Source organism: Miscanthus floridulus, chromosome 1 (genome assembly GCF_019320115.1).
Source record: "Miscanthus floridulus cultivar M001 chromosome 1, ASM1932011v1, whole genome shotgun sequence".
Lineage (NCBI taxonomy): Eukaryota > Viridiplantae > Streptophyta > Magnoliopsida > Poales > Poaceae > Miscanthus > Miscanthus floridulus.
In genome coordinates, this window is record NC_089580.1 from 153,089,558 (window position 1) to 153,114,829 (window position 25,272).

At 44.2% G+C, this 25,272-nt stretch overlaps 1 protein-coding gene across 1 annotated transcript; it reads left to right on the forward strand.

The window, feature by feature from the left end:
• The first annotated feature begins 16,424 nt into the window (after window positions 1-16,424).
• Window positions 16,425-17,285, forward strand: LOC136465677 (uncharacterized). Its single transcript, XM_066464322.1, has 2 exons — window positions 16,425-16,744; window positions 16,961-17,285. Exons 1-2 carry the CDS (start codon window positions 16,425-16,427, stop codon window positions 17,283-17,285), a joined length of 645 nt encoding a protein of 214 aa, XP_066320419.1.
• Window positions 17,286-25,272: the final 7,987 nt, after the last annotated feature.

Genomic DNA, 25,272 nt, shown 5'->3' on the forward strand with positions numbered 1-25,272 from the left:
TTTTTTTGGGAGACCTAGTATAGTTTTGATTGGTCCCTTATAGTAGAGATAATTATCATTTCCTATGATTATTTTTCTAAAAAAACTATGCTTTGGTCTTCATATAGAAATTTTAAGTCCATCTAGCATTTGGTTGGGTATCAACTATCAAGTATGGAAAATATCTTTTCTACTCTATTTTAATCTATTTCTATGTTGTTTTACTCTTGTGACAAAAACTGAGACAACTATTCTGATATTTGTGAACATAGTTTTCTATTTGTTATCAAGAACCATCATGACATAAGTAATACTAATGTTAACATCGCTATCATCACCAGATGGACATATATCTATTTGAATGAAAGAAAATAAAGGTCAAAATGCAATTTCTCATATTTTTTTACATTTCCTTCCTCAGGACATCCTCCTTAAATCACTACCGGAGACGACTTTTTTGCCGAGTGTCCCAGACTTTGCCGAGTGCTTTTTATCGGGCGCTCGACAAAGAGGCTATTTGCCGAGTGCGAGAGAGAAAGCACTCGGCAAACAACTGGCACTCGGCAAAGAGGTACTTTGCTGAGTGCCGAGCACTCGACAAACAATAACACTCGACAAAGACCAGGTTTGCCGAGTGTTGGGCACTCGGCAAACCAGAACACTCGGCAAAGGGCCGCCACCGTTAACAGCTGGCAGCCGCCGTTAACCCTTTGCCGAATTCTTCGGAGATTCTTCGGTTTGCAAGCATCGTACGTGACAACTTGAGCGAAACCTTCTCATTTTTTATCACAGCCTCCACATATGATATCATGACATCTCAACAAGTTTCAAGATTTTCGGTCTTCATTTGCTTTTTATAGAATTTAAAGACAACTCGACCGCAAGTTTGTGGTCATGTTTCATGAACAAGATGTTTGAAATTGGTGGTCTATTCCTGGATATGGCCTCACATTATACTAAATAACATGAATATCATTTTTCCATTCATTTTTTCATTATTCAAATGACTAGCAGTTATAATTTGAATTATCCAAGAAAATTCAATTAAATGAAATAAATATAGAAAACGACCGAGAAATGTGCCACATTGGAACATGGAGTACCAGGTACCGTATAAGGACTGTAGAAAAAGTTTGGTGGTCAAAAGTGAAAAAAATATGATTTGCCGAGTGTCAAAAAATGACACTCAGCAAATCAGTGATTTGCTGAGTGTTAGGAGAAGACACTCGGCAGGAAAAAAATTAAAAAAAAACCCACTTTGTCGAGTGCCAGTCCGGGTGACACTCGGCAAAGAATTAAAAAAAATACTTTACCGAGTGCCAGATCGAGGGCACTCGACAAAGGGGGGATTTAACCCCGCCGGCTCAGCCGACCCACACACACACCTGAAAGGTCCTTATATGGTTTTGGTAATTGAGTGACAACCTAGATGGACTAATTATGTTTATGTGAGATACACAGGTGATTAGTCCACAGGTACATATGTGTGAGCAACATATGCCATGAAGGTGAAAATGGCTTGGAGATGTTGTAAAGCTCACACATGTGATGATGAAGGAGCTCATTGCACATGAGACATGACATTGAGTCATGTGATCAAGGTTGAGAAGGTCAAGACAAGACTTGGCTTGATGGACCGGTTGCAAGCGTTAAGGGCAAGTCGGAGGCTTTGGAACGATGGATCGCGTGGCGGTGAATCTTGAGCAAGACTTGGCGCCGATGGACGAAGGCAACAGTGAAAAGCAAGTGATGTCAAGATCGATGAACCAATATGATCATATGATGATATGAAGTGGATCATATCATTGTTGATCATGTTGGTGCATGTGTTGCGTCAATATTGGAGGAGATGGAATGGAATGCGCAAGGTAAAGGTATAACCTAGGGCATTTCATTTCACCGGTCATAGGTGTGTAGAGAAGTTTGTGACCAGGTTTAGGATAGATGGCCGTACTATCAAGAGGGGCAAACTTGTTTGCATATCGGTCATCTAGTGCCACTCGAGTGATCTAACTTTGCATCGTCGCTAGGATTGAGTGGCGTGGTAAGTTGAGTGGCTAATCCTTTAAAAATAATTGTGAAAATGCTAACACACATACACATAGCGGTATACACTTGGTGGTGTTGGCATATTTCCAAAGAAGATGAAGTTGGAGTTGATGTGGATCAACTCGGCGATGGAACGGAGGTGAGAAGGGTTCGTAACTCCACTGGCGGAGTTGAAGGGTCAAGATGGCGACTAGAGGGGGGGGTGAATAGTCTTTTCTAAAACTTAATCGCGTCGGCTAACCGATTTAAATGTGGAATTAAGACTATCGGTTGGCGGCCCAAGAAATGAGGCAACGTCAGGAGCTAAAGGCGGGGCAGCAGAGGATGGCGGCCCAGCTGGAGGCCGAGCGAGCCGAGCGGGAGGCCTAAACGTAGAGGCTGACAGACATTACGGAGTTCCTACAAGGACTTGGGCAACGTGTGGGCTTCTCTCTGCCAGCTGGGCTGTTGGTTCCACCTCCGCCTCCACGTCCTGCAGCTGTAGCTACTCCTATGAGTATAAAAGTTTTTTACTTTCGCTTGTGCTTTGCTTGTATGGCCTCTACCTTCCTAGATTAGCTATCCAAATAATCTTGTCTCACATGCAATCTTTTCTCCTTTGTGCAGTCTCCATCTGACGGTGGTTCAAATAATTCACCTCATGCACCTCCGAATAATGGAGCTGGGCCTTCACCACAGTCGCAGTGGCCGAGATGAGTACACGTTGTATTTTTTTCATTTGTTGTTCACTTGGTGATTGACTTGTGATATACTTGTGATGCACTTGTGGACTTTGATGGACTTGTGGATTTATTTAGATGGACTTGAGCACTTATTTTATATATTGTGATGGATGTGATATGTGGATGGATGAGATATATATGTGATGGATAAGATATATATGTGATGAATGAGATATATATGTGATGGATGAGATATATATATATGTGTGTGATATATGTTTGTATGAATTTATTTGTCATGATGGAATGTAAAAAAAATTAAAAATTATTGTTTTGGGACACTTTGTCGAGTGTTGCACTCGGCAAAGGACCCCGTTGCCGAGTGCCATGGTCACAGCACTCGGCAAAGCTGGAAAATTGGGCGCTCGGAAAACCATTTTTTCAGTTTTGCCGAGTGCCATGACCATGACACTCGGCAAAGAATTTGTTTTAAAAAAAAAATCAAACTTTGCCGAGTGCCACTCGGCAAAGAATTTTTTTAAAAAAAATCAAACTTTGTCGAGCGCCGACCAGGGGCACTCGGCAAAGATTTTTTAGAAAAAAATAAAACATCTTTGCCGAGGGCCGGATAGAGAAAACTCGGCAAATATTTTTTTAAAAAAAATAAAAAATCTTTGCCGAGCGCCTGCAGGGTTGGCACTCGGCAAAGCGACCGTCAACGGGGCCGACGCCGTGGCGGTCGCTTTTCTTTGCCGAGTGCCCCGGGGGCTCTCGGCAAAGTCTTTGTCGAGTGCCCGATAAAAGACACTCAGCAAAGAGGACTTTGCCGATCAATTTTTTGCCGTGTGTTCTTTGTCGAGTGCCGCACTCGGCAAAGGCTTTGCTGAGTGCAATTTGGCCTTTGCCGAGTGCCGGCAAAGATCCTGAATCCAGTAGTGAAAGGGTCAATTAGCACAATTAAAACTAAATCATGTTCCAACCAAAACTTTGCTCAACGCATATATATATATATATATATATATATATATATATATATATATATATATATATATATATATATATATATATATATATATATAGAACTACTATCCTATAGCTGGCTGCAGAATAACTTATTCTGTAGCCACTTTGAGTTACGATAATTACTATGTTAATTTACGAGATTTACAGTAACTCCTTACTAAGTGGTTTACTATAACGTTATGGTAAATATTCCCATGTGTTATAGTAACCCAACTATCGTAAATATGTATTGACATTATGGTAAATTAGTATATAAAATTATGGTAAATAGAGGTGGCTACAGAATAACTTATTTTGTAGCCGGCTGCTGAATAGCCTCTCCCTATATATATATATATATATATATATATATATATATATATATATATATATATATATATATATATATATATATATATATATATATAGACACACACACATGCTCTATTGCTCTATGGTTTATCTATATATATATATATATATATATATATATATATATACACACACACACACATGCTCTATTGCTCTATGGTTTATCTACCGTGTTCCTCCACTCACAAAGAGTTCTGCGACATGAAGTCAATGCAATCCTACCAAGCTAACCTATCAGGTTACTCTTATATAAAAAGTAAAGGCACACAAATGGCAGGGAAGTATGTTAGTTTGGTAGAGACGAGAAAGGGGCTCAGACAATAATAGCAAGACAACTACCTTTCATTCAAACTCTCTAGGATAGATATAGCACTAATCACTCACTAATATTGTGCAAATTATCTTGGATAATTATCACTTTATAACTTCAATTGCTCCGGTATTCTTCTAAAGCACTACTACAAAACTGATATTTGGATACATAATTAATTTTCAGAGGCAGGCATAAGGATCAACGTATTTGGTGAATGTCCTAATGGGCAGCCTATGTAAATCTTAAGAGTCGGCCTATTAATATTTTTAGAGGAAGGACACACAATGGGCTGCCTCTGTAAATCATGTTCATCTTGGTATAAACCCTAGGTCCCTAACACATATAACCCATCGCCTACCAGTCCTCTCTGCCACCCAGTCTGCCTCCACCGCCCCATAATTTTTCTCTGGCATAGTCCTCACCGTATTCCCCTGTCTTTCCTCCTAGCCGCTTCTACGGCATGACTTCTAGGATCTCCTCCTCTGCTCGCCTCTCTCATCGCAACATGGCTGACCGGGGTCTTGGTTTTCTACAGCACAATTACCGAGATCCCTTTCTCCACCAACACTATCCCCTCTCTTTGTGGCATAGTGTGGTTGCATTTGCGCACGGCGGGAGGCTACTATGTGCGGTAGGCTGCCTGCCAATGAGAGGTCAGGATTAGGCACGATCAAGAACATCGAGGTGCGATCAATGGGAGGTCAAACTCAAGATGCTTTAACTCTCTAAAAAAGTTAAAATGGCTTATAATTTAGAATGGAGAGAGTATTTGAACCTTGAACCCTGCCGCCACCGCTAACAGTGAACCTAAAGTTTGTATTTAAGCTCACATGCGGTAGCACTGGTGTTGGCGTGTTGCTAGCTGGCCTGGAGGTGGCCCGTGACCGGCCGGCGGCCGGACCAGCTTGAAGGTCTGCAGGACGGTTAGAGATGAGGTCTAGATTCTTGGCTCCAAGACACACACCATCGTGCTGCACAACTAATCTCTGAAGCTAATTAAGCTCAGACCGGTGAGTAGGGTAATATTGTATATATGGATAGGGGTCTACCATATGGAGATCGATGAAGTCGATCATCAAGGGCATAAAGGCTGCGGCGCCGCCAGAGTGGACGCCAAACCAAGTATAGAAGCCGTGGTCAAAGTCTCAGGCTGTGTTTAGTTCCAGAAAGTTGGAATTTGGAGCTACCGTAGCACGTTCGTTTTTATTTAGCAAATAGTATTCAAATATGGATTAATTAGGCTCAAAACGTTCGTCTCGTAATTTCCTACCAAACTGTGCAATTAGTTTTTTTTCCGTCTACATTTAATGCTCCATGCACGAGCCGTAAATATTCGATGTGACAGGTACTGTAGCATTTTTTAGGATATTAGCAATGCAAACACAAACAGGCATGCTCATGCATGCGATCCCCGTGGAAGGAAGCGTGGAAGTGGAACACTCGAACCGTCAAACGCTAGCTGCTGTCTGCTGCGACCTGCATGCGGGGAGGGCGATGGATCGGAAACGGTGGCCCATGCCAGTGCCACCGCCCACTGGTTAAGTGACGGAGGGAGACGGTCTGGTGGCGTGGCGGCCACCGGAAACAGGTTAATGCGTGTGGTTTTCGGTTGCCCGTTTGGAGATCGCAGGCGATCACTTCCGTCCTTTCTTCGTCCCTTCTTCCATGCATGGCCCCCGTGATGCGACGTGAATCAACTATATATATATATATATATATATATATATGCTCATGGCGTGCACTTCCTTGACTTGACATGCACGTTGACGTACAGCTTATCTTATTTATTAGTCGGCCTTAAGGCCGGTTGCTGACTGGTCCATCGTCGGTAAGCCATCTCCCAGCAGAAGCTTTATTTTCTCTGTGTATTCTGCCCAATCTGTTTCAAATTATAAGGTATTTTGTTATTTTCAAATATATTTCTTTTACTACATATCTAAATATAGTATCTCTACTATAAAGGACCAATCAAAACTATACTAGGCCTCAAAAAAAAAGTCTCCCGCTAAGAGACTACGACCATTGTGCACCAACGAAATTGTACCCAGGATTACCGTATCATTAAAATCTATGGCTCATAATCCTTTCTCACATGTTTCAACTTGATCCGATGGCCAACGTTATTTAGATCTCTCCCACTCAGGCTTCAACGCACGCCTCACACATCCCGCAGTCTACGGTAAAATGGAAACCAATGGAAGTCAAAGACAAATATGAAAGTCAGTCAAGACAAATAGGAAGGAGGGATACGTGACTCCGATCAAGGCAATTTTTTGAATTGTCACTATAATGAAAAAACCCACGCCGAGCCCGGCCCCATCTGACGCGCCCCTTCCAAAACTCTTCGTGCCGTTCTGGTATAGCGTCAATAAGGAATGCCGACAGACCTGCCAACATACCCACTCGCATGTTTCCGTCAAGAACACGTGGGACCTGGTTTGATGACCCCACGCGTCAGTAGGAGCAGTGGAGCGTCTGCAGCGTGGCTAAACCTAGAAAGGTCTACCCCTTTCTTCTCATAAAATACCAACGGCGGACAAGGAAGCAAAACGGGTCACTTGTAGTCTGGGCCCACAGAGAGGAGATCGATGTAGAGGTTTAGCACATTTGGTTTTGCCTATTTTTTTTAAAATAGAAGAAATATTCGGTTTCATCCTCCAAATAGAGGAGTTAGACCACTGTGTTACAAAAGTAACACTACACGCCCCGATCGAGTTTACAAAATAAACGAACTGACTTGACACGTGATTATGAAAATAAAAGACCATTATGAAATAGAACACGCAAGCTAGAGACAATTAGTTTTGTTCTAATTTTTAGATATATAGCTTTTGCTATGCACCTAAATATACATTATGTCTATATACATAGTAAAAACTACTTCCTCCATTCTAAATTATAAGTCGCTTTAATTTTTTTGGTACATCTAATTTGTTATGCATTTAGATATAATAATATGTCTAGATACATAGCAAAATAAATGAACCAAAAAAGTCAAAGCGACTTATAATTTGGAAAGGAGGGAGTATGTATCTAGAAAAGCTGGAACGACTTATAATTTAAAATAGATGGAGTACTTAAACTTACTTGATAAATCAGTTGATTATGCCAAGAAGAAATGTTTTTTTTCTTTTGTTCAATAATTTTCATTAGTTAGCTTTCTAATACCTGAAAATCATCTGAAGAAAGAAAAACAGGATGGGAGAGAGGGAGAAACCGAGGAACAACCAGATAAATATCCATTGCGGTTGCGCACATATATTTACGACTATATCTACTATTTAATTTTAAAAAAGATCAAATACAATTTTTCTTTCATTTATCAAAAGTGAATTATAGAGTTACTTTAAGAAGCTATATCTACTTTAAGAAGCTTGGTACGACATCTTTGATTATTTGGGATGAAGTTTGCATGAAGTGGCCATGAAGATCTCCAAGACATGTTTAAAGACTTAGGCAGATTGTAAATTATATGGTTAATGCGAGAAATAACTTTATTATTCCTTGTTACGTGTAAGTATTTCTCGGATTGTATATACATGGTCATATACAATTGTGTGAAAGTTGAACTCTGGAAACAAAAATCGTTGTTTGGTTGCTTTCATGTACATCCCTGAAATAAAAGCCATAGCATTAGCACATGCACTATACTAGTATATCTAAGTGCATATATATTTTTGCTATGTATATAGAAAAGACAAAACGTATTTTTAAAACAAATCAGGCAGGAGAGCTGCCGGTTATATTAAAAAGCAGATGAAGCCTAGGCTAGGCAAAAATAAACAAAAACAACTTCGGTCGGTTAGATTGAGACATCGACACGCACCAAGAACCCAACTCAGAGAAGAAGAAAAAACAACTCTGGCTGGTCGGATTGGGATATCAACTCAAGCCACAACTAAACAAAGACACACGCTTCACCGCCACCAAACCACCACAAACTGGTCGCTACACTACACCGCCATCCCCCGAAAGACAAAGCCGTCAAGACAAAATCACCCTCGTCACTGCTTGCGCTGTCATTGCCGACAATGTCCCACACCGAGTAGCCAACTGCTAAGCAGGGCTAGCAGATGTAATCCGCTGCAAGCCATGTACCCCCTCCGCAATCAACTTCGCTTGCACCGTCTCTCAAGACGTTGTCACACACCAGAATAGCCACGACAAAGCAAGGCTACCCGCCACAGGCCACTGCAAACTGCCAAACCGATGCCAGAGGAGTTGCCTCAGGCGCACGCCCACCCAACCCGCGCGAGATCCACGCGTGCACACCACAGCTTCTAGTAAACCTACCTATCTCATCGAGGTACAAGTGCTACACACGCCCTCTGGCTACCGGTTAGAAGCCTCCATGTAGGTCACCTCGGCAAAGCAAGTCTGTTGGTCGCCACCTCCCACGTCGGCCTCCTCGCCAACTCCGTGGGCGCCTTCCATGCCGGCATCCTCGCCAACTTCGTGGTCGCAACTCAACTACCAAACAGATGTGAAACCCTCCAATCGCCGCGCCAAATCCTCCTCCCAACCACCTTCTGTCATGGTGGATATCGAAAACTTGAATCCTCAACTAGGTCTCCACCTTTCTCGCCACGACGGAGGTGGCCATCATAGTCTGACAGGCATGAGCTTCCAAAATGATGCCTCCAAGGAGGAACATGACGCCATCGACACCATCGGCGCCTGACCATAAGGTCAAGGTTTTACACCTAGGTAGAGCACGCCACACAAAGGGGAAAGGGCCGAGCGATGGGAACTTCCAAGGAAGAATACGTCGCCCAAAGGCGTCGCCGCCATCGGCCTACTAGACATAGCTTTTGCCATGGCACCTCAACCCTATGCGCGGCGGTGGCCAAGGCCCTCGTGTACTTGCTGTATCAGTTGTCGCCCCGTCGATGAAGGCAACCCGTTGATGGCTGCCATCGTTGCTACTAGAGCCATTGTCCATGCACCAGCACAGGCACCGCCCGAAGCCGCCGTAGCTGCTACCGTGTCCTCAATGCCCGTTGTCCACCCCCATGCCAGCACCTCGTGGATCTGGCCCTAGAACTACCGGATCCAGCCATCGGGGAAGAGTGTTCGTTCTAGGCCGCCGCTACCACACCCGAACCAGACACCTCCGTCGTCGCAATGCTGTGCTAGGGGCCGCTCGCCTCGCGCCACCAAGCCACCGCCTGCGCCTCTGCGCCATCATGGGGAGAGGGAGGACGTCATCTCCTACACCCAGCACTGCATGGATCCAGCACCAGGATGGCCGGATTCGACCACCGAGGAAGGGGACCCACCCCGAGCCACCGCCGTCACCACCCTGGCGGCGCCCAGACCTCTGCCGTGGCTGGAGAATGGCAAAGGCCGGAGCACCGAGCGAATCCAGCCCTAGGAACACTGAATCCGACCGCTGGGACAGAGGAGCCACCACCGGTCGCCATTGCCACCGCCTTGCCCGAGGAAGACGACACCCACGGGATGAGCCCGCGTGAGGGAGAGAAGAGGCCCCACAACCACCGTCCTTGCACCAGCATGGGCTTCCCGCCAAGTGCTCGGGCGGCTACGAGGAGGAGAGCGATGGAGATGGAGGGGGCTAGCAGCGGCGTGGCGGTTCCGCCCGTGTCACCCCGAAGGGAGTGACGCAGGGGAGGGGAAGAGCGGTCCTACAAAGACAAAAATTATTATAATTTAGAATGAAGAGAGTACCAGTTTGATTTGACATGAATTGAAACTATAATATTATGAGTTTACATAGATGAAACATACTTAAATACATGCTTTAAATAGGTTAATTCAAATTTGAATTTAAAAGATATTGTTTCTCCATATAACATAGTTCATCACAACAATAAGTCAACAAACGTGAACATATCGATGCATATCAACTCTCTCCTCCATTGCTATCATCACCGATTGCACCACTTGATCCACCGAAATTATTGTGGCGCCGTTAGTTGAGTTGTAGATTGAGCCCTCGTTACCACCACTAGTACAAAAACGAGTTGTACTCCCGGTTGGGAAACACCTTCAGTCCCGGTTTCCCAACCAAGAACACGAATGCGGGACTAAAGGGCCCCTCCTTTAGTCCCGGTTTCTAGCCCGGGACTAAAGGTCCACCTTTAGTCCCGGTTGGTAATACCAACCGGGACTAAAGAGGCCTGCCGACCTGGCCACGTGGGCCGGCCCTGGTTTTCTTTTTTTTCTTTTTTTTTGTTTCTATTTTTAATTGATGATTCATTTTGGTTTTTGAATAGGTTTTCGAATATGCATTCTACGCTGCTAATAATATACGTATTCTACACGCTTATAATGTTCGAACATTTTGTACAAACTAAAGTATGAAACTAACGTATATATTACATGCATATACATATATTGTACATTATTTTATGTACATATAATATGTATATATATATTACAAATAAATCTTGCATTGTATATTCTATCATATCCTTAGGATAACAAATTCACTCCATCTAGTTTGGCTTCCATGTTTCGTTCACATCATTGTAGAACTCGCCGGCGGGGTTTAAGACCTGGTCATTAAGAAATCATGCTATGGTCTCTTGAATTGCTTTTAGTTGGTCACGTCGTATGACTTTTTCCTTCAACCATAGAGTCTTCAATAAAAGTTAAAGGAAAAATATTAATATATGTGTGTGTGTGTGTGTGTTGGTCACGTGATTACTTATATATATGAGCAATAAAAGAAATTGTGAATATATGAATATATTTATATAACGTACTTTGAGGATCTCTTCAGGAGTTCTTTTTGCGTATGCCATGATGAACTCGCAAACATAGTATTTGTAGTAGTTGTTCCCCTTTTCTTGCCTCAGAACCCACTTTTACGAGAAAAAAGATCTGGTGAATGAAAAGCATGCATGGTGTTAATTGAATTATATATATATATATAGCTAGTACTTACTTTGTGTGCGATTACATCCATTGGAGCTTTGCAATGTTTCATGTGGTGTTCCTTAATGGAACTTTTCCAAACATTGCGCCCAATAAAATAAAAAATTAATTTGGCCTTTAATAATTGTTGTAGTTAAGAGATCGGGGTATATATAGTTGCTAGAGAGACCAAATTACCCTTGGATGATATTATCATGTCTTGGTACTCTGTTTGCTCTTTTCTTAACGAATCTAAGATGCTCAACCGACTATTGGCCATATCGATGACCATCAATATCTAGTGATTGCTGCATATGTTTTTATACACAAATATGATAGACATTAACTAGAGTCAATATATATATATATATATATATATATATATATATATATATATATATATATATATATATATATATATATATATATATATATATATATATATGGGAGATAGCTTAGCTAGTAAGCAAATAATTGAACAAATGTCCATATGATCGACATTAATTATTTAACACTCACTTGAAGTTGTAGGGGAAGAGTATGTCCTTGTTTTGTTGGTTCACTAAGAACCTCATGAGATTTTTCTCAAGTTCGGCTTTCCATTGAGGCGGTGGATTAGGGTGTTTGAATACGACATTTGGATCAACAAAACCAACATCATTATCCTTTCTCTTTCTAAGTTCTGTCATCTCATATCTGTGTATATAAAAATATAGTGTGAGAATATATAATTTATATATATACATATAGCTTTATATATATACACTTTAATAGTAGAAAATAATCACACTTACAGACAATAGCAGCTAATGAGACTTTTGTCGAGAGAGTCTAGGTGCCATAGTTGGTGTAATTCTAAAAACTCGACATATATAACGTCATCACCATGGAAGTAATGCTGGTTTCTAACTCTGACAGTAACAAAGTTCTTTCCCACAAAAGTTGTGCTCATCCCACACACGTACACCTGGTCTGTTCCATAAAAGTAGAAGTTCTTCAACTAGTGGTCTCAGGTACACATCGATGTCGTTGCCAGGTTGCCTTGGGCCTTGGATGAGCACTGGCATCATAATAAACTTACGCTTCATGCATAACCAGGGAGGAAGGTTGTAGATACATAGAGTAACAGGCCAAGTGCTATGACTACTGCTCTGCTCCCCGAAAGGATTCATACCATCCGTACTTAAAGCAAACCTTAAGTTTCTTGCGTCATTTGCAAACTCTAGGAATTCTCTATCGATTGCTCTCCACTGGGACCCATCAGTAGGGTGTCTAAACATATTGTCTACCTTACGGTCTTCTTTGTGCCATCGCAATAACTTTGCATGGTCTTTGTTTATGAATAGACGTTTCAAGCGTCGTATTATAGGAGCATACCACATAATCTTGGCAGGGATTTTCTTCGTGGGACGTTCGCCCTCAACATCACCAGGGTCATCTCGCCTGATCTTATACCACGATGCATGACATATCGGGCATGCATCTAACTTCTCATACTCCTCGCCACGGTAGAGGATGCAGTCATTAGGACATGCATGTATCTTCTGGATTTCTAATCCCAAAGGGTAGACTACCTGTTTTGCTTTGTACGTAGTGGCGGACAATTCGTTATCCTTCGGAAGCATCTTCTTTTGGATTTTCAGTAACTCCCCAAATCCCTTGTCAGATACACCATTCTTTGTGTTCCATTACAACAATTCCAGTGTGGTACCCAATTTTTTCTGCCCCGCATCATAAGTTGGGTATAGCAATTTCTTGTGATCCTCTAGCATGTGTTCGAACTTGATCTTCTCCTTTTCACTTTTGCATTCTCTTTGTGCGTCACGAATGGCCTGACCAAGATCATCAGCGGGCTCATCTTCTGCCCCTACCTCTTCTTCAGCTTCCCCCATTGTAGTATCATTGAAGGCACCATATTCAGCAATTATGTCATCATCGTCCCATTATTCTTCTTCACCTTCTTCCATTACAACTCCGGTTTCTCCGTGCTTCGTCCAACAAATATAGTTTGGCATAAAACCCGACTTCAACAAGTGTAAATGAAGACTCCTTGAGCTAGCATATTCCTTCAAATTATTACATATAGCACATGGGCAGCACATGAAACCATCGCGTTTGTTTGCCTCGGCCACACGTAAGAAATTATGCATGCCCTCAATGAATTCTTGAGAGCGGCGATCAGCATTGTACATCCAATGCCGGCTCATCTGCATTACATGACATACATACCATATTAAAACCTAGAACATAATTAATTAATTATACGACATGCATGCCATCACACAAGGTATTAATTTATGAAAGTCTCGCTACAATGTAGACAATCCCAACTACCACTAAAAAAACTAAAGCTAAAATGCACTTCAGTAGCATAAGGATTTCACGACTAATCCCAACTAAAACAGACAGATCATACGTTTGTTCAACATCTATGGGCTTCTTCCGTAGGATCACTGCCTCATCAGCCGCCGTAGCCGCCTGTGCAAGAGAGTTTTGCACGTGTTCAACATAATTTTCCTCCCAGTACCAGTTTGAACATCCAGTTCCATCCCACTGAAATTAACACAAAAAATTAGAACTTTAATCACAATCATCATGAAAATAAGTATAAATTAACCATAATCATCAAATGCGACAAAATAACTCACATTGCGATCCGGACACTTGTAGAAAATATGGCCCTTGTTGGGACACTCCTTCCTCACCCGGTACTCCATCATAATCTTCTCCTCACACTTGCCGCATGCAATGAGAGGGAGGTCCGATCTCAGTCGTTTTGGAACCCGATGAGAGACCGAGGACTCAGAAGCGGTTGCCATCTACTCTCTATACTCATTTTTAATATAATATAATATTCTCATTTTATAAACAAATAAAATTAAAAAAACTCTAAAATTCTATATATCTCTAAACCATAAAGTGTGCTATGCATGCTAGAAATGAAAGCTGAATACTAGTTTTGAATAACTACTTTAACCTTCCTTCATCCAAATATGCAAACTTTAAAGTGATTTTGAGCTTCAATGGCTTACAAATAAAAAAAATTCCACCATAAAAAATCACATATATCTAGTCCACAAAATGACATATGCTACTGATGAAATATGAGAGTATAAAGTTGGTAACCTTTACAACCGAAGAAATGATGGAGGAATCGAAGAAAATCTTGTGATTACCGGCGATGAGGAAGAAGAGAGGCCGACGATGAAGCTAGAACACTGAGGTCGAAGTGGCTCGGACTCGGAAAGGAAGGAGTATATAGGATGGGACCTTTAGTCCCGGTTGAAGACAGAAACCGGGACTAAAGGTCCCTTTCTAGTTCCGGACGGAGCTTCCAGCCGGGAGTAGACTTTTACTCCCGGTTGGAGGGACCAACCGGGAGTAAAAGTTAACCTTTAGTCCCGGTTGGTAGTTTCAACCGGGACTAAAGGTCATCTGCAGCAAAAGGCTGCCGCAGTAGCCGTTGAGCAAGGACCTTTAGTCCCGGTTGGAGCTACAAACCGGGACTAAAGGTCTCTCTAGTCCCGGGCGCAAAAAATACCGGGACTAAAGCCAAATTTCGAAGTGGATCAAAAGCCGTTTCTCTACTAGTGCACCGTATTAAATAGATCATAATAATTTGCTTAAAATCTATACTGATTACCAGATAATTAAACTATGCGTTGAATTAACCAAATCTATTTCTAATATTAAACAACGAAAGGTTTCTTCATCGTTCGTCACTTACAACTGACATATATACTCAATCTCTCTTCTGTGCATGTACACAATTAGAGTAGCGTGTCCAAACATGGTGCCAAGTCCGATTTCAGAAATAAAGTGTATCCATGGTCTGATACTCTCTCCCATGCGCGTATGAGTTAAGTGTTCAGGCAAGGTGCGAAATCCGATCCTAAAACAAACTGGAACACGTGACAAAGTTTCTCATTATTTGTTGGAGTTCATATGTTTCACGACGCTGAAACGTACCATAGATATATACTGATCGTTGATTTGACGGGTTAAATTGAAACAATAATATTACTAGTTATATAGAGGAGAAATACTTGACTCCCATGCATGTACAAGATTTGGTCGTTTCAACATATCAAATAATTGACTACCAAATTAAATAATCAAACTATATGTTGAAATAACCAAATCCATCTCTAATATTCAAGCGCGAAAGGTTTCTTTGTCCTTCATCGATCACAACTATCCTATGGGGATGCGACAGACTCAATCTATCCCGTGCTTGTACAAGTTAGAGCAGCGTATCTAACCAGGGTGCGTAGTCTGATTCTAAAAACGAAGTGTTTCCACGGTGCATTGCTCTCTTCCATGCCCGTACGAGTTAAGTATACAGGCACGGTGATAAGTTCGATCCTAAAACAAATTAGACGACACATCATGATCATTATTAAAGTTTCTCGTTAATTGTTAGCAGATCGTCCATATGTTTCCTTGAGACGTTGAACGTACTCGAGATAGTGATCGCTGATTTGTCGGGGTACAAACGACATGCACGAAGACTGAAGAGGCGATCGAGGGAAAGACAGAGACGAGATTCATGGGCAACCGAAAACTAGACGACTATGCCACACGTTCTTAATTACATGAAGAGGGTCGGCTTGACGAGGACGACCAGGCGTCGCGCTATTGCGTGCTTGCTGAGGACCAATTTGTCAATCATGGGCAATTTACGTCGTCACAGCGCATAAGCTAATAAGCCATGCCTCAATTATGCTAATGCTGTATATATTGGCCACTGGCCCACTAGTTCACTATTACTCCCTCAGTCCCATTGAAAATATCGTTTTTTACTTTCAAAATTCTTGTTTGACTGTTTGTTTTATTAAAAAAATTTGTTTAAATATTATTTATTTTATTACGACTTATTTTATCATTAGAGATACTTTAATAATAATTTATTTATTTTATTATTTATATAAAAATTTGAATTAGACGAACGGTCAAATAAGAAGTCTTAAAGTAAAAAACAACATTTTTAATAGGACGGAGAGAGAGTGTCTCAAATTATTATATGCTCTTTTGCTTTTTTTTAGTACAATATAGCTACCAATAATTTGGAACGGAAATATCTCCATCTGTCTACCAAGTGTATTCTTATTAGGACTTGGGCCGTTGGGCGTTAGACACATTCAGGCAGGGACCAGCTAGCTAGAGCGATGCCCTCTCGCCTTATCTGTTCCTCCTCGTCGCTGATCCAGATGCTGATCAAGAACAACCGCGCCATCAGACACCCACTCTCGGACGGTCCATGCGCCGTCCTCCAGTACGCCGACGACACCATTGTGGTGGTCCGAGCGGACGCTGACTCTGCTCGGCATCTGAAGAGGGTTCTGGACACTTTTGCTGCGGCGACGGGGCTCGCCATCAATTTCTCCAAGAGCACCGTCAACACCATGAATGTCGCCGAAGACCATCTTCAAAGCCTGGTGACCGCGCTCCACTGCCGACAAGGAACATTCCCACAGACCTACCTTGGGCTAGCTGCCATTATCCAACACCAAGCTGAAGCTGTCGGCCTTTGCGCCACTCGTAGCCAAGGTGGATCGGTACCTCGCCGGCTGGAAGGCGTCCCTCCTCAGCCCCGCCGGTCGCGTCGTCCTCATCAACTCCGTCCTCAGTAGCTTGCCCACCTATGCCATGGGCGCCATGCTCCTTCCCCTGGCGTCTGCGCGGCCATTGACGCCAAATGCAGGGCCTTCCTGTGGTCTGGGTCCGACCGCACAACCGACGCCCAATGCCTCATCGCCTGGGAAAATGTATGCGCGCTGAAAGAAGACGGGGGCCTCGGCGTCAAACGCCTAGAGACCCAGAACGCCGCCCTGCTCCTCAAGCTAATACACCGCCTGCATCACCCCGGCAGCTCCGCCTGGGAGCGCTGGGCGACGTCCCAGACCGCGCTCTCGGACCAGAGCGGCTGCCTTGCTAGGGCTCACTGGACCGCGCTCCGCCAGCTGCTGCCGGCGTACCAGAAGATGATGACGGTGAGGGTAGGCGACGGCAGCTCCACCGACTTCTAGAGAGACACATGGCTTCTGGACGTCCCCCTCGCGGACTGTATGCCGGCGTTACATAGCCATATGGACGGGGACGCGACGTCTGTCCGCGACGTCGTGCTGGCGGGGATCAGGAACGTGGTCCAACGCCGCCTCTCCACCCAGGCCGCCGCAGAGCTGGAGGAGCTAAGTCAGCTCCTCCTCGACGTCAACCTAACAGCCAGCCCAGACGAGCGGCATTGCTGTTTCGAAGACTCCGATCGCCTCGATGCGCGGCGACCAAACCTGCCCCTCCCTTCAACTTCGTCTGGCGCAATTTCGCCCCGCCCCGGATCAAGTTCTTCGGATGGCTCTTCACCAAGGACACGATCTAGTGCAAGACCAACCTAAGGCACAAGAGCATCCTACAGGATGCCGTCTGTGACATCTGCGGCGAGGCGGAAGAAACCGGCGACCACATCATCGTGGGGTGCCGGTTTGCCAAGTCCTTCTGGAGACGAATTGGATGGCAGCCAAACTCGATCGCTCCTGCATCGGAACTATGGAAGTCTACCCCGCCGCCCCACGTTCCACCATCGGCGGCGAGTACCCTGATCCTTCTCTGTTGCTGGGAGCTCTGGAAGCACAGGCACGACGTTGTGTTCTGCGGCTTGCCCCCGACCAACGCTGTCTACTGGCTGCTTGCCAAGAAGCGGTCAGAACCTGGAGCTGCCGCCTCCCACCGAAGAACGCCACGCTAGTAGAACATTGCAGCTCAGTGTTAAGCATGTAATCTAGCCTTCACCCCCCTATGATCTCTTTGTAAACGGATTGGCGCCAAAGCCCTTCCACCTCCTGCTTGCCCGGCATCCGTGGAATGAAAATTCAGGTGGAGAGGCCTTACTCCCCCCGTGTTGACCTCAAAAGAAACAAGAAAAGTGATATCTGTTTCCACCAGTGGACTAGGTGATCGAGATTCGAGGCGGCTACAATGACACTTAGGGCAGCTTCAGTAATAACTTATGAGCTACTAGCTTTAACCATTTTATTTTGGGAAATTTGGCCACAGGACATTCGAAAAACATGAAATTGGCTGCTGCACACCGCCAACTCCAATATTGGCCACCGCCCCCATTAAAATATAATTTCTGCTGGTTCCGGGAGAGAGAAGCTATGGAAAATGACGTGTTTGCCCTCATCTTCTTCCTCTCGCTCATATGGTGCCGATATGGCGCAGCGGAGCTCGCCCCTGGGTTGCCCGTGCTGGCGGGGAGCCCCGCCCCTGGGCTGGTCGCGCCTCCGGGGAGGGCGTGCCCCTACGATGGCTGCGCCGCCGGGGAGGGCCGCCCCTGGGCTGGCTGCGCCTCCGGGGAGCGTGCCCATAGGATGGCCACGCAACTGGGAGCTCCGCCCCTGGACTGGCCGCGCCTCCGGGGAGGGCGTGCCCCCTGGGATGGCTACGCTGCCGGGGAGTGCCGCCCTTCGGCTGGCCTCGCCGCCGGGGAGTACTGCCCCTGGGATGGCCGCGCCGCCGGCGAGCACTGCCCTTGGGCTGGCCGCACCGCCGGGAGCTCCGCCCCTGGGCTGGCCGCACCGCCGGGAGCTCCGCCCCTGGGCTGGCCACTCCTCTAGGGAACGCGCGGCGCTTCGACATGGACGACGACGATAGCCTGACACAATTAGAGATGGTGGTGCTGGTGCAGTAGCTGGACCTGCGCCCCACGGGGGAGGAGGCCCTCGCGCTGCTGGCCGGCATGGATGCGGACGACAATGGCGGATTGGCGCAGGTCATCGGTGAAGTCGTACGTAGGTGTAGAAGAGCACGCAGACGACGTCGGCCTTAGCGGTGGAGACTGCGGGGTGGCGCGAAGGATGGGGAGACGCGGGGGTGTGGGTGAGGGCAGGCATGGCAAGGCTCGCCGGCCGGCCATTCACCAGACTTCTTGAAATGGTGTCGCCAGACTTGAGGAAGCGAGAGGAAGAAGATGAGGGCAAACACGTCATTTTCCATAGCTTCTCTCTCCCAGAACCAGCAGAAATTATATTTTAATGAGGGCGGTGTGTTCTAGCAAATGAATCCAATTTCATAATGATACTCGACCAATATCGGAGTTGGCGGTGTGCAGCAGCCAATTTCATGTTTTCCGAATGTCCTGTGGCCAAATTTCCCTTTTATTTTATATATTTTAATAGAAGAGAGAGAAATGGTGGCTCTTGATAATGCCCTGGTGTAATTATGGTAATTATTATAGTGCCCGTGCTAATGCTACGGCTTTATTTCAGGGGTGTACATGGAAACAACCAAACAACGATTTTTGCTTCCAGAGTTCAACTTTCACACAATTGTATATGACCATGTATATACAATCCGAGAAACACTTACACGTAACAAGGCATGATAAAGTTATTTCTCGCATTAACCATATAATTTACAATTTGCCTAAGTCCTTAAACATGTCTTGGAGATCTTCATGGCCACTTCATGCAAACTTCATCCAAAATAATCAAAGATGCCGTACCAAGCTTCTTAAAGTAGATATAGTTTCTTAAAGTAACTCTATAATTCACTTTTGATAAATGAAAGAAAAAATTGTATTTGATCTTTTTTAAAATTAAATAGTAGATATAGTCGTAAATATATGTGTGCAACCGCGATGAATATTTATCTGGTTGTTCCTCGGTTTCTCCCTCTCTTCCATCCCGTTTTTCTTTCTTCAGATGATTTTTGAGTATTAGAAATCTAACTAATGAAAATTATTGGACAAAAGAAAAACAAGTATTTTTTCTTGGCATAATCAACTGATTTATCAAGTAAGTTTTAAGTACTCCATCTATTTGAAATTGTAAGTCGTTCCAGCTTTTCTAGATACATACTCCCTCCATTCTAAATTATAAGTCGCTTTGACTTTTTTATTCATCCATTTTGCTATGTATCTAGACATATTATTATATCTAAATGCATAACAAATTAGATGTACCAAAAAAAACAAAGCGACTTATAATTTAGAATGGAGGAAGTAGTTTTTACTATGTATATAGACATAATGTATATTTAGGTGAATAGCAAAAGCTATATATCTAAAAATTAGAACAAAACTAATTGTCTCTGGCTTGCGTGTTCTATTTCATAATGACCTTTTATTTTTATAATCACGTGTCAAGTCGGTTCGTTTATTTTGTAAAGTCGATCGGGACGTGTAGGGTGTTACTTTTGTAACACAGTGGTCTAACTCCTCTTTTTGAGGATGAAACCGTATATTTCTTCTATTTTTTTAAAAAAAATTAGGCAAAACCAAATGTTCTAAACCTCTTCATCGATCTCCTCTCTGTGGGCCCAGACTGTAAGTGAGCCGTTTTGTTTCCTTGTTCGTTGTTGGTATTTTATGAGAAGAAAGGGGTAGACCATTCCAGGTTTAGCCACGCTGCAGACGCTCCACTGCTCCTACTGACGCATGGGGTCACCAAACCAGGTCCCATGTGTTCTTGACGGAAACATACGAGTGGGTATGTTGGTAGGTCTGTCGCCATTTCTTATTGACGCAATACCAGAACAGTACGGAGAGTTTTGGAAGGGGCGCGTCAGATGGGGCCGGGCTCGGCGTGGGTTTTTCCATTATAATGACAATTCTGGAAATTGCCTTGATTGGAGTCACGGATCCCTCCTTCCTATTTGCCTTGACTGACTTTCATATTTGCCTTGATTGACTTCCATTGGTTTCCATTTTACCGTAGACTGCAGGATGTGTGAGGCGTGTGTTGAAGCCTGGGTGGGAGAGATCCAAATAATGTTGGCCATCAGATCAAGTTGAAGCCTGTGAGAAAGGATTATGAGCCATAGATTTTAATGATACGGTAATCCTGGGTATAATTTTGTTGGTGCATAATGGTTATAGTCTCTCAGTGGGAGATTTTTTTTGGGAGACCTAGTATAGTTTTGATTGGTCCCTTATAGTAGAGATAATTATCATTTCCTATGATTATTTTTCTAAAAAAACTATGCTTTGGTCTTCATACAGAAATTTTAAGTCCATCTAGCATTTGGTTGGGTATCAACTATCAAGTATGGAAAATATCTTTTCTACTCTATTTTAATCTATTTCTATGTTGTTTTACTCTTGTGACAAAAACTGAGACAACTATTCTGATATTTGTGAACATAGTTTTCTATTTGTTATCAAGAACCATCATGACATAAGTAATACTAATGTTAACATCGCTATCATCACCAGATGGACATATATCTATTTGAATGAAAGAAAATAAAGGTCAAAATGCAATTTCTCATATTTTTTTACATTTCCTTCCTCAGGACATCCTCCTTAAATCACTACCGGAGACGACTTTTTTGCCGAGTGTCCCAGACTTTGCCGAGTGCTTTTTATCGGGCGCTCGACAAAGAGGCTATTTGCCGAGTGCGAGAGAGAAAGCACTCGGCAAACAACTGGCACTCGGCAAAGAGGTACTTTGCTGAGTGCCGAGCACTCGACAAACAATAACACTCGACAAAGACCAGGTTTGCCGAGTGTTGGGCACTCGGCAAACCAGAACACTCGGCAAAGGGCCGCCACCGTTAACAGCTGGCAGCCGCCGTTAACCCTTTGCCGAATTCTTCGGAGATTCTTCGGTTTGCAAGCATCGTACGTGACAACTTGAGCGAAACCTTCTCATTTTTTATCACAGCCTCCACATATGATATCATGACATCTCAACAAGTTTCAAGATTTTCGGTCTTCATTTGCTTTTTATAGAATTTAAAGACAACTCGACCGCAAGTTTGTGGTCATGTTTCATGAACAAGATGTTTGAAATTGGTGGTCTATTCCTGGATATGGCCTCACATTATACTAAATAACATGAATATCATTTTTCCATTCATTTTTTCATTATTCAAATGACTAGCAGTTATAATTTGAATTATCCAAGAAAATTCAATTAAATGAAATAAATATAGAAAACGACCGAGAAATGTGCCACATTGGAACATGGAGTACCAGGTACCGTATAAGGACTGTAGAAAAAGTTTGGTGGTCAAAAGTGAAAAAAATATGATTTGCCGAGTGTCAAAAAATGACACTCAGCAAATCAGTGATTTGCTGAGTGTTAGGAGAAGACACTCGGCAGGAAAAAAATTAAAAAAAAAACCCACTTTGTCGAGTGCCAGTCCGGGTGACACTCGGCAAAGAATTAAAAAAAATACTTTACCGAGTGCCAGATCGAGGGCACTCGACAAAGGGGGGATTTAACCCCGCCGGCTCAGCCGACCCACACACACACCTGAAAGGTCCTTATATGGTTTTGGTAATTGAGTGACAACCTAGATGGACTAATTATGTTTATGTGAGATACACAGGTGATTAGTCCACAGGTACATATGTGTGAGCAACATATGCCATGAAGGTGAAAATGGCTTGGAGATGTTGTAAAGCTCACACATGTGATGATGAAGGAGCTCATTGCACATGAGACATGACATTGAGTCATGTGATCAAGGTTGAGAAGGTCAAGACAAGACTTGGCTTGATGGACCGGTTGCAAGCGTTAAGGGCAAGTCGGAGGCTTTGGAACGATGGATCGCGTGGCGGTGAATCTTGAGCAAGACTTGGCGCCGATGGACGAAGGCAACAGTGAAAAGCAAGTGATGTCAAGATCGATGAACCAATATGATCATATGATGATATGAAGTGGATCATATCATTGTTGATCATGTTGGTGCATGTGTTGCGTCAATATTGGAGGAGATGGAATGGAATGCGCAAGGTAAAGGTATAACCTAGGGCATTTCATTTCACCGGTCATAGGTGTGTAGAGAAGTTTGTGACCAGGTTTAGGATAGATGGCCGTACTATCAAGAGGGGCAAACTTGTTTGCATATCGGTCATCTAGTGCCACTCGAGTGATCTAACTTTGCATCGTCGCTAGGATTGAGTGGCGTGGTAAGTTGAGTGGCTAATCCTTTAAAAATAATTGTGAAAATGCTAACACACATACACATAGCGGTATACACTTGGTGGTGTTGGCATATTTCCAAAGGAGATGAAGTTGGAGTTGATGTGGATCAACTCGGCGATGGAACGGAGGTGAGAAGGGTTCGTAACTCCACTGGCGGAGTTGAAGGGTCAAGATGGCGACTAGAGGGGGGGTGAATAGTCTTTTCTAAAACTTAATCGCGTCGGCTAACCGATTTAAATGTGGAATTAAGACTATCGGTCTAGCCAAGACTATACCCCACTATATGTGTTCACTAGCACCTTGCAAAGATAACAATTATACAATAAAGGTGCCGGGCTAGCTAGAGCTCTCCTAAACAATTCTAGGAGCAAGGTTACATAAACCTATGCCACTAGTACTTTAAGCAACAAGGGAGCTCCTACACATGCTAGTAAGCAAAAGCACAAAGCCAACTAAGCTCACTAGCAATGCTCAATAACAAGGCAACCAATGCCTAATTAGAGAGCGCAAATACTTAGCTACACAAACTAAGCAATGTGACTAACAAGGTTACTAAAACTAAATTAGCCACGCAAGGGAGCTACTTCTATGCTACACAAGCAAGAAGGTAATTAGCAAGCTACACAAGCTATCTAATTACAAGAGCAACAACACAAGCTTAATGTATATGAATGTAAACGCAAGCTTGTGTAACGGGGATGCAAACCAACGGGAAGAACAAGGTTGACACGATGATTTTTCTCCCGAGGTTCACGTGTTTGCCAACACGCTAGTCCCCGTTGTGTCGACCGCTCACTTGGTGGTTCGGCGGCTAATTAGCATCACCCGCTAAGCCCGCACGTCGGGCGCCGCAAGAACCTACCCCTTGAGTGAGGGTAGCTCAATGACACGCTTTACTAAAGTTGCTCTTCGCGACTCCCGCGGGGCGAGCACAATGCCCCTCACAAGCACTTCTCCGGAGCGCCGCACAAGCTTCTTGCGTGCTTCGACGGAGACCACCACCAAGCCGTCTAGGAGGTGGCAACCTCTAAGAGTAACAAGCACCACCAGCTTGCAACTCGATCACCTAGTGCCACTCGATGCACCCTCACAATGCAATCGCACTAGAATCGCTCACTCACACAATCGGATGATCGCTATCAAGTATGTGTGTGATGGAGGGCTCCCAAGCACTCTCAAGCATGGACACAAAGTCCCCCAAGGTGCTCCACACCAGCCATGGCCGAAGGCCACTTCTATTTATAGCCCCAAGGGCTAAACTAGCCGTTACCCCTTCACTGGGCAACGGTCGGGCCGACCGGACGCCCCAGTCGTGTTGACCGGACGCTGGACCTCAGCGTCCGGTCGCCCACAGACGACCACGTGTCCCGGTTCCAACGGTCACTTGACCTGACCGGACGCAGCAGCACTCAACTGACCGGACACTGAACCCCCAGCGTCCGGTCGTTTCTAGTAAGCTCCCGAGCATGACCGAACACGTCCGGTCGAACGCGATCGGACGCAGCCAGCGTCCGGTCACTCTCCAGCTACTGCTATACTCCATGTCAGTGCGACCGGACACAGCCTACCAGCGTCCGGTGCATTCAGATCCAGCGTCCAGTCAGTTGACCGACGCCAGCATCTTCTCCATTCTCTTCACCCTTGCTCAAGTGTGCTAACCACAAGAATTTGCATCCGGCGCAATAGAAAATAGGCATTCCATTTTCCCGAAAGCGCCGACACCACCCAAGCCCATCTCAACCCTACAAACACCACCTCCTTTGTAAATGTGCCAACACCATCAAGTGTACACCACCATGTGTATATGTGTTAGCATTTTCATAATCATTTCCCAAAGGATGTTAGCCACTCAACTTGCCACGCCACTCGATCCTAGCAACAATGCAAAGTTAGATCACTCGAGTGGCACTAGATGACCGATATGCAAACAAGTTCGCCCCTCTTGATAGTACGGCCATCTATCCTAAACCCGGTCATAAACTTCTCTACACACCTATGACCGGTGAAATAAAATGCCCTAGGTTATACCTTTGCCTTGCGCATTCCATTCCATCTCCTTCAATGTCGATGCAACATATGCACC

Excerpts from the sequence above, each read along its gene's own strand:
- LOC136465677 (XM_066464322.1), top strand. The coding sequence starts at position 16,425 with ATGCCCTCTCGCCTTATCTGTTCCTCCTCGTCGCTGATCCAGATGCTG. Across the intron at positions 16,745-16,960 it reads TTCCCACAGACCTACCTTGG|GGCCTTCCTGTGGTCTGGGT; the intron begins GCTAGCTGCCAT and ends CGCCAAATGCAG.